This window comes from Berghia stephanieae, chromosome 5 (genome assembly GCF_034508935.2).
Source record: "Berghia stephanieae isolate SIO BIC M18660-M18661 chromosome 5, UCSD_Bste_1.3, whole genome shotgun sequence".
NCBI classification, from domain to species: domain Eukaryota; kingdom Metazoa; phylum Mollusca; class Gastropoda; order Nudibranchia; family Aeolidiidae; genus Berghia; species Berghia stephanieae.
The window spans coordinates 58,138,238-58,149,548 of NC_088364.1; the positions used below are offsets into that span (position 1 = coordinate 58,138,238).

At 36.1% G+C, this 11,311-nt stretch overlaps 1 protein-coding gene across 1 annotated transcript; it reads left to right on the forward strand.

Annotated features, from left to right (window-relative positions):
• The first annotated feature begins 445 nt into the window (after window positions 1-445).
• On the forward strand, window positions 446-6,231 carry LOC144974176 (uncharacterized). Its single transcript, XM_078917092.1, has 3 exons — window positions 446-525; window positions 2,624-3,179; window positions 5,121-6,231. The coding sequence occupies exons 2-3, from the start codon at window positions 2,627-2,629 to the stop codon at window positions 5,390-5,392; spliced, it is 825 nt and encodes a 274-aa protein (XP_078773218.1). The 5' UTR covers window positions 446-525; window positions 2,624-2,626; the 3' UTR covers window positions 5,393-6,231.
• The last annotated feature ends 5,080 nt before the right edge of the window (window positions 6,232-11,311 follow it).

Genomic DNA, 11,311 nt, shown 5'->3' on the forward strand with positions numbered 1-11,311 from the left:
TTTAATGGCGACGAAGAGTGCTATTTTAAAAAAAATTATTATTCTTTTTTTTTATGATTGGAAGGAGTAGTATTTTTATTGTATTTTCTGTCTGCTTTGCCCAGCACTGTATTACACACTACTCTTTTTTTTCTTCCAAAATATCTTTTAAAAATATGAAAACAAAGTATTTGAGTGTATGTGTATAAGGTGTGTGTGTGTGTGTGTGTGTGTGTGTGTGTGTGTGCGTGTGTGATCCCTTGAAGAGCCTGTCACTATGGTGTAGGTAAGCGTTGGTCGATGAAAAACGATCACGTGACCAAGTATGTGATTATTACAATTGTAAATCAGAATACATTAAATATTAATTTATCATTATATTATTACCGTTTGAATATTTAGTAGGAATGTCATCTAGGTAAGTTTACGAACACTGGGTAGAAAACTATCCTTATAAAAACTAAAACCCTCAACCCGTGCAGCAACATTTTTTAAAAAATCAATTCTTTGGGTTATAGATACACGTAGATTGAACACAAATAACAGGTAATCATGTTTTCTTTCTTTCTCTCTTCATTCAATTTTAGAAAAGAGGGCTATTTTGTTTTGTTTTGTTGGGTTTTTTTTTGGGGGGGGGGGGGTGTGTGTTTTGGGGGGGGGGGGGGGTATTATCATTTTTCATATAATTTCGTTTAAGTTTTTTTTTTTTTTTACCGCTTTCGGTTTTTGAAATGCATCTTCAACCATCGTCCATATTGGTTCAACGAGGGTTTTATAACATATCTCTTTAATTGTTCGCCGTTGAGCTTGGTGCAAGGAATTCGTTTAATTCTATGGCTTGGTGTGTTTGTTTTCGAGAGCTGATTAGGACAGAATGTGTCCTCTTTCATTCGTTTTATTTCATTCCGAAGATTTAATTTATTCGTTTATTTTATCCTATATATTGAAGTTTGCTGACAATTATAAATCCCATTTCGTTTGCATTTTTTATCTTTTTTTTTAAAAGCATTTTGTCACCGATGACTTGTTATTTTAGGCATTCTATCTGTTTTGTGGTTGGTTTTTTTTTTTAGGTTTGATTTGATCATGTTTTTTTTTTTAATTTGGCATCCATTTTTGTTTTGGAACCGTAGTTTATTCTGGTTTCTTTGGCGTGAACCCGACAATTGTAATTTCTTGCTACCTTTTATATGACTCCAGTATATCGTAAGTACATTGTTCTAACTGTATCAGACCCAGCTACCCAATCATTGCCGGAGGTCAGAGAAAAACAAACAAACTCGACTTCACCCGATATCGATCTCGGACCCTTCGCGTGTGAAACGTGTAGCTACCAACTGAACTGTTGGGGCCCTTTAATCTGCATTTATCTGGATAACGTTTCCTTCTAAATTGCTGCAAAGTACCATATAAGTGTTTCTGCGACATTATATCATCATTTTCAACGTTTATTTGTCTATAGAAGTAAGGAAATGTCTTCTCCAACTATATGTAATCTTAGTCTTGTTCCTGAAGTCAGATCTCTATCAATAACATTATTCTTTTCCGAGGTTTATTTGTCTATACAAGTAAGGAACTATCTTCTACAAATATATGTAATACTAGTTTTGTTCCTGAAGTCGGATCTCTCTCTCTCTCTCTCTCTCTCTCTCTCTCTCTCTCTCTCTCTCTCTCTCTCTCTCTATCCGTTGTATGTGCCTCAACTACGACTACTACTAATACTACCACCGCCACTACTACTTTACTACTATTACTACTAATACTACTGCTACTACTACTACTACTACTACTACTACTACTACTACTACTACTACTGGTGCTGCTACTATTGCTGCCACACTACTAGCTACCAGAACTACTACTACTACTACTACTACTACTACTACTACTACTACTACTACTACTACTACTACTACTACTACTACTACAACTACTACTATTCGGACTCAAATTCCAAAGCGCATGTCGTGCAATCAACAACAGATTATTTGGACTGTCTGGATAATCACCAGTGGGAGTATAGCTTTTGTTTGTTTGTTTAAAAAAATATTTATTTTAATTATTGATAATTATATAAAATTAATGCAAATCAAAATTACGATTTTAGTAATTATCACCACGTCGTCTTACACCGGCTTTATTTGACGAGAAAGACAAACGCATTGGTCAATTAGAAGTCCAGATAGAAATTAAAAAGAAAAAAGTTAAAACTCTTCAAAAGAAACAAAAGTCAGTCAAACTAACTTTGGCATAAATGAAAAGCTTTTTTTAACAACATAAAACAGTGTCCAAATAAAATCAGGACAAACATAAATAATGTAAAAATTAGTGATAGTGTGAGACAGGCAACAATCCTTATACAATCCAAAGCAGGGGTATGAGCTGAGTCCGTGTTATATGGGCAAAACAAAATTTATTCTGAACTCATTTTCTAGCTCTTTATCAGTTCCACGCACGCATATTGGAGTTTGAATCCGAATAGCCACGGGAGACTCTTCAGACTCGAGTCCGAATTGCCAGTTAATTGAGAATATTTCCATTCATTACAACAGTGAGATCATAACAATTTGGGTTATCAGACCTGAAAATAATTTCACAGCGCTTTCGATCGATTGTAATTTCATTTGTCTTCCACCATGGACAGAAAATGACGTCATCATACAAGATGGACGGCAAAGTGGCCATCGTAACCGGATCTAGCAGTGGAATAGGAGAGGCCATTGCTTTGATGTTAGCAAGGAGTGGGGCATGTGTCACGATCTGTGGAAGAAATCGTGAAAGGCTGGAGTCTGTGAATAAAAAATGCCAGAAAGCCAGTGGTGAGGATAATGCCGCTCGTTTCTTGATTGTTCAAGGTGACCTGAATGATCCCAATGTCCGACAGAAGACAGTGGAAAATACCGTATCAAGATTTGGCAAATTGGATATGCTAGTGGCCAATGCAGGAGAAGTAAATTCAGTGACATCATTTCTTGACGAAACCGAGGCAGGTTTTGATAAATGTTTCAACTCCCTTCTCAAGTCAACCTTGTTCCTGCTACAGAACGCTGAACCCCATCTCGTGAAGAGCCGGGGGAGTGTCGTCATCGTATCCTCTCCATCTGGTACATGTGTGATTAACTCTCAATTTCCTTATTGCATTTCAAAAGCTGCCGTCGAAGCTCTTACAACAATTATCGGTTGGGAGCTAGGACCGAAAGGTAAAGTATTATGCAGACGCCGGAATCCTTTCCCCTTCCTTATTTTTCATCTCCGTTATTTGTTTCTTATATGTAAGTAGGCTACATGACATGACCGACTTCCATAAATATGTAAAACTTTGCACAATAAAGTGTAATGGCCCCTGGATTGGGACATATCTTAATATTAAAACACCTTTTTAAAAAAAAAATTCTCAAATCAATCAAAAAAAACAAAACAAAGCAAACAAAAAAAAAACAACAATAAAAACCCAACACACACACAAACACACACACACACACACACACAACAAAAAAACAAAACAAAACAAAACAAAATAAAACAGAAACACCCAAGCTTTGTTTCAGTTTTAAACGTTGAGGTAGATGAGACAGTTGTAGAGAGCATTTGGGGTATTTGTTAATGACATAACAAAGAAAAATATGTTTCAAAGTCCGGTTTCTCAAAATCATCGAAAAAATATTGTTTTCAATTCTCTCAATGCATCTTTTATGTTGAGAGTCACACTTCATAAATTTCTAAAAGAACACATTAATTAATATTTTTACTTGTTTAAGAACAAAAGCTTGTTTGCAAGAAATTTGATAAAAATTATGTAGGCTATATCAAATATCATCATTATCAAAACCAAAAATAGATATATAAATAAAACATATAAAACTAGAATACAATGAACTTACATCCACACCCACACAAACACATACCTACACAAACACACACACATACACACAAAATAAATTATGATCACGGTGTATGTAAGACTTGATAATTATAGTCAGAAAAGACGTATTGATTGGTGAAATGTACGCTTGTAATAACAGTTTTAAACTTTGCGAATAATATTTATAAAGGTTAGATAATAGAAGAGCGCAATCTTTCTTCTCAGTTTCAGCTTGGTTTCTTGACGGAATTATCATCTCTCAATCTTTAAATTATTCAATACTTTCTGTGAAACATCAGAAAGAAGTACAGAAGAACCTCAGTATAACAGTGATGGTGGGACGAGCCTAAAATCCCTGTTATATCCGGACCCGATATAAACGGATTCCACTGTATCATGTATTCATTTTAAAATCTCAATCGAGCGAAACGTCACACGTCACTTCAAATTTTAATTGCCCTACCACCAATTTAATCAGAAATGACCTCGACAACATTGTTGTCATTAAGCTATAATTTATTGATAAGTTCATTTTAATATTAATATTGATCACAAGAGTCTGGCCAGGGATACGTTCATATTTATAGTTGATGACATTAAAAATTAAGGGCTTAATTATTCATGCATTAATAGTGAATATTCAGTATTGGTTATTCTTGAAGTTTTCCACTATAGCAATGAAGCCATAACATTTGATGAATCATCATACACATAAATTATGTGTGCGGCTTGTGGTATGGTACTCACCTGTGACTTGCAAGTCCTAGATTCCATTTCATTTATGAGAACCATAAACTTGCTTCCTTGGAAGAGTCTTTTTACCAAAATTTTCCCACAACGCTCAGAGACAGCGTTGTATATATTGATTTATTGGATCATAGTTGTAATGGTGTATTACGGTGTTATGTCTCGTCAAGTGTTTGTGGCTTGAGGCTACATAAGTGGATAATGCGGTATGTAGACGCTCACATTTTTAAAGAGTTGCTGATTAAATCTCTTAAATACATGATTTAAATTCCTTTATTAAAATGCATTTATGGTTATTTGACATAAATTTGGAAGTAAAAAAATGAAGAGTATAGAGACTTTGAACCAATTAAATCATAAATCAAATGGACAGTTCAAACTTCATTTTCATCATTAAAAATTTGAACTCTATAAATTATACGATTATAACAATGTCCACGAAGAGAGAGATGTATTATGGATTAACATCAAATTTTTTTTGTGTGTCCAATCATCATTAGCATTTGATATTCATTTAATTTCTTTTACTTAGGAGTAAGAGTGAATGCAATACGTCCCGGTTGGGTTTCCACCAAAATCATTCGTGATTTTTGCAAGGAAGATGATGGCCAGATGGACAATCTGAATGACTTGTTTGCTTCTGCAATGAGGAATGCAAGTACATTGGATGGGCGACTCAGCACAGCAGATGAACAAGCGGAAGTTGCATGCTTCCTCCTCAGTGGTGGGGCCACCTTTGTGACTGGTGTGTCTATTCTAACAGATGCAGCATCTTCACGTCTGTGTCCAAGTATCAACATGTAGTTGAGGCGAATGTCAGCAACAAAACTGAAACGCTGCTGAAGAGTCATAATTTGTATTACCCGTTCTTCACTACAAATGGAGGAAACATTTTGTGTATAGGGGGTATCGTGGTGATGAGAGAGTGGAGCCAGCCTGTTACTGATATATTGAAACTAAATAAATAATCACAACTTTTTTTGTTTTGGTATTATTCGTTCAGCGATGAAAATCAAATAGATAAAAAACTTAACTATTGATAAATCAAGATTAATTAGCAATCACCTCTGTGTTTAATCTTTTAGCATGCTGGGGTCTAAGACACTGTGTAACAGCCTTTTTATTTTGTTTTTGTTTTATTACAGTTTTGTTGAGCTTGTGACAGTTTAAGGTTCTATCAAAATCAGGAAAAGATGTGTATATCGCACCTCAGTTTAATTCTAATTCTAGTCATACAGTAGAATCCTGATAAGGCCAACACCTCCGGACATAAAAGATTGGTTGACTTTAAACAATGTTGACTTTATCCATCATCAATGGAGCACACTTAGATAAACAACAGAAATTATGGGACTAACAAGGAATGACTTTAAGCAGAACTTAATTTTAAGAGTGTCGACTTTATGTGGATTCCATTGTGCAATGCCATACAGTACAAGAAAAGGCTCAGGAGCTCGATCAGTGGATCCCTTACATAAAAAAAAAGGACCTGGGTCAATATGTATCTCAGACTTTCTCTCTGACAGTTGAACAGGGATTGGGTAGATGGGTTTTGAATTAAATATTGTAGAAAGTACTATTTTATGTGTTACATATACGAGTTTGTATAATTAAACATACATTTATATCAATGAAGACGAGAAATAAAGGAAATATTAGAAAAGAAAACAGAAGTAAAACAATACAATATTTGGGAGTTGGTGTCAAAACCCTGGACCTGACTGCCCCGAGGGAGAGAGAGAGAGAGAGAGAGAGAGAGAGAGAGAGAGAGAGAGAGAGAGAGAGAGAGAGAGAGAGAGAGAGAGAGAGATTGAGAGAGAGATGTTTGTTTGTGTTTTTAAGTAATCTCATTCCAAGACAAAGACAGAAAGCAAGTTGGAAAACATATATAAGGGGATAGAAGACACGGTATGTACCTCCCTGCCCACTATAGGAGGTCAGGCCAGGAACCCCACCCGGAAAGAGAGAGAGAGAGAGAGAGAGAGAGAGAGAGAGAGAGAGAGAGAGAGAGAGAGAGAGAGAGAGAGAGAGAGAGAGAGAGGGTGGGGGATTGAAGGTTGCCATTGTAGTTGGGTCCCCAAACATGGTACTTTTATTCTGGCACTATTTTCTTTTCTTTTAAATTCTCACCATCATTGATATATGTGAGTGCCTGCTCCACCGTTTCTCTCTCTCTCTCTCTCTCTCTCTCTCTCTCTCTCTCTCTCTCTCTCTCTCTCTCTCTCTCTCTCTCTCTCTCTCTCTCTCTCTCTCCCCCCCTGTTTATATTGAATCCATTCCTGCAGCTTGCACTGTGTCGGCCTGAGATTCTTATTGTTTGTTTTGGATTTTTTTTTTTAACAAGGAGTGCTATGGCTTAACTTCACAAAAAATTTTGCGGTATTTGTGATTAACATTAGCATGGGAGTCAGCATGGCTCAGCGGTACGGTCTTTGCTTCGTACCCCAAATGTACCGAGTTCGATCACCCGCCGCTGCGCTGTGTGGCCTTGAGCAAGCCATCTCGCCCTAGCTCAATTTGCGGCGCTGTACTGCGGCTGACGCTTGGGTTATTCCAGTCTCCCCTTGGAATAGACCCTAGAGAATAATTTCCCCTATGGGATGAATAAAGCGAATTTTGTTTTTGTTTTTGTTATTCTAATCTCTACAGTTGTCCAAGGCAGGACAAATGGCAGAGTTTGAAATCTTGATTTTGAATTTTGAGTGGTGGATTGCTAACTTCATAGTGCAATCACAAGCAACAGGCAGAGGGTGTATTTCCAGTTGGGTTCCGGGTTGACATTCAAACATCATATTTTATTCTCTGTTTTCATTCAGTACTTCTCTTTCCCTTCCTTTCTTATCTCCTTTTAGTTAGATTCTTACTTCACGCTAACAATCATTTATTTACGTTTCATTCTATTGGACTGGGATTAACCCTATTCCACTCCATGGGGTGGTTTTACACCCCAGCCCTATGTTTTTCACCAATAACTTTTTTATTTTTTGAGCTAGAAAGTTGAAATTTTATGTAATCGCTAATTGTTATATGACAATTGTGACCACAAAGTATCATTTATATCAGTATAATATATTTTGAGTTATATAGGTATGAAATGTCAGATACCCTATTCATATCCGATGGGGTGTAAAACCACCCCATGACAATAAAGGGAAAAAAATGGAACATTCCTATTTCAATCCTATGGGGTGCTTTTACACCCCATCCTGTCTAATAGAAAATATAAGACTACACCTATTCTAATCCAAGGGGTGGTTTTACACCCCATCCTATGGATAGAGAAAACATGAGCAACTAAATCAAATACGTATATAAACAAGCAATAAACAGACAAGGATTTCATTAACCTATTTTGACAGTATTATATACATGTGTATACAAAACACACATGAAATAGAAAAACAATAACACAATAAGTAAAACTGAGACCATAATGAGTTTTATTGAAATTAAATTTTATCTTTGGAACAAGTGAAATATAACACATTGGCAACTTTTATTTTATTTTAATTTTTGATATGTATGATATATACTACACGCATATCAGTTAATTTTAAAAAAAACATGAAACATGAATTAAATTTATTTCTTCTCGTAACCAACTGGAAGAAATGAGTTTCAAAATAATAGGGTAACAACAAAAATATTTCTTGTGGTTTGATTTATGTCTGACTAAAGACAATTCAGAGGTGAAAGCAAAGCTTGATTCTGATTTTTTCAAATCCTTGCCATGTTTAAATTTCTCAGGAAGAAAACGTTTGACTCTACGAACTGTCCCAACTTCTGTCAATCCTTGCTTTCTGAGCCATAACAAAAGCTCTTTGTCCGTGATAAAATGATCAAAAGTAATATTTCTACCACTTTTGCAATATGGCATAGCTAATTCCTTGACAATTTCTCTTTCTAAATTTGTCCTCCTTTCTCCATATTTTCCAATATAGGAAATTGCTTTCAGTGGATAAGCAGTCTTAGAATCACATATCCAGAATATTTTCAATCCATACTTATCCGGTTTGCTGGGTAAATATTGAAGAAACTTGACTCTCCCCCTCCATGGGATTAATTGCCTATCCACTGTAAGGTTCATGTCTGGAGTATATATCTTAGAAAGTTGATTGTTCATGGTATCAAAAAGGTCCCTGATTGGCGCAAAAACATCCCTGGCCCTTCTGACTGTTCGAGAAGTCCTGTCGTCAAACCTTAGAGCATTTGTTAGGTTCAGAAAACGCGTCATTGTCATTGTTGCTCTGGCCACAGGGTCTGCTGCAATGCCGCTCCATATTCTTGCCACATTGACCAGGTTCAAATTTCTTGCTCCCAAATGGTAATATAATCCAAGCAAAGCCATGATTTCTATACCGTCTGTCTTCACCCACATGTCACCCTGGCATCTCATCCCCTCCAAATTTGTAAATCTAACAATGCTAGAAATGACCAGTGGCGTAAAAAAAAAAAGTAAAAACTGATAGCGGGTCAACAACACATTTGATGTTAACATTCCTTACATTATGAGATTTGACCTGTCTAAAAACATTACATTGCCTTTGCCTAAAGTTTTGGACAACAGGCTCTTCAGACCATACTGTTCCATCATTTGAAGTTAAAGTTTGAGCTACTCCAGTTGGTAACGTTGTCAAAGTTGCATCTTCTTGAATATCCTCATCTCTGTCCTCAACTTCATCAACTAGCATTTCGGGATCTGAATCGTCTAGAATGGATGCAACTTCATCACCTTGGCTGCTGGCATAATCTAAAACGTCTCCATCATCCTCATCACCATCCTCTTCTAGATCATTCAGGGTTTGTACAATGCCATCTGAAACATGAGATATCAAATAGGTGAAAAAAAAACAACATTTTTTTCCTTTCAAGTTATTGAGTAGGTACAACATATAAGACTATTATACTCTTGCAATAAAATTGAGCAGCTTCTCTCTTTTCTGAAGAAAGATCTCATATGATATTAAACATAAAAAATGCTTTTGGAGTCCAGCTAAAAATTGTACAGTAGATAAGCTCCTCAAACCAAAGACAAACACACAGTTATTTTATCAGCTCCCTGCCAGACGTGGCATATTCTAGGAAAAGTGATACGGCTGGCTGGCCTGGTGTCTGTCAACACTTACTGGCTAAGATTTGTGCTACACTGCATGTCTGAGTCTGATTCGCACAAATAATTGTCAAAGTAGTGCAGTATCTTTATGTGACCTATAGTAGTTGAAAGAGAGGTTAACCCTAACAAAATAAAACAAGCAAGAATAGATTCAGAATAAGGGACTTACCTGATGTAGGGTTGGAACTTCATTCTAAGAGTGATGGATCTGAAAGATGAACTGGCTGGAGATCAATAAAGTCTGAACTGTTTTCATCAGTTGTTGAGGTCACTTGAAATGCTCGAAAAACATTCCTATTTGCATCCGCCGCCATTTTCACTTCGTTTTGATTTTATTGTAATGAATGAATCAAATTAATACTCAAAACAAAATAGAACAACCTTAGGAACAGGGAGATAGGAGCATCTGCTCTGTGTTGTAATTATTGTAACAGGAACATGTGACAAACAGGAAGGGGAAGAAATGAAAAAGTTGGGTCAGAGTCATGGTGTCGAAAATGTAAAAAATAAAAATAGAACAAGCTGTGAAACAAAACTCTTATCTCTATTCTTTGCACTAATTATGGTAAAAACTGGCGGCATGAATAATAATAATAATTACGTACTCGGAAATAGCGAGAACTCGGAAATAGCGAGTAAAATCTAAATCCCCGTTTTTTTCCCTTATTTGAGTCAATAAAATTAGCATGAAAGTAGCGAGTATGAAAAAGAGGTCAACTCGGAAATAACGAGCATTTCCTGCCCCAGCCTAGGACTGCGAACGAAGTAAAGCAAACAAGAGACAATGGCAATTTAAATATTTTTAGCCTAGCCTCTTTTCTTTTCTTATTTTTCGTTACGAGTAATATTACATAGTAGCCTAGTCTGTAGTAGTACATAATAGGCAAAACAAATTTGGGTGGGGGTTGGGTTTGTGTGCGTGTGTGTGTATTGGGGGTGGGGGTCAACGTGCCACGAGACGCGCGAGGTAAGCACATGTCAACATGCCTCACTTCGCAGCATCGGTCAGCGAGTAGCATCGTTAACGAACGACACGATCAGCGAGAGAGGGGAGTGTGGAACCATTATTTCAATGGGTCAGTGATTGAGTGATGCGCTTGCTTACCTCATCAAACATGCCAAGTGCATACAAACACTCGCGCGCACACGCACACACACACACACACACACACACACACACACACACTTCTATGTTCTTGTTTTTTTTTTCTAGTCATGATTTTACTTGAAAATAAAAACAAAAAACAACAACAACAAAAACCAAGCATTCTGCCACTTCTGTGAAGAAATTGAAATAGGGGCGACGGCTTTTACTCGAATTACACACTGAGGGGAATAACCAGCAATATTATTATAACCTTTCCTGGCAACTCGGGAATAGCGAGAACTCGGAAATAGCGAGTAATCAGGAGTGGACCCGTCGAACTCGCTATTTCCGAGTTCTACTGTAATAATAATAATAATAATAATAATAATAATAATAATAATAATAATAATAATAATAATAATAATAATAATAATAATAATAATAATAATAATAATAATAATAATAATAACAATAATAATAATAATAATTAATAATAATAATAATAATAATAATAATAATAATA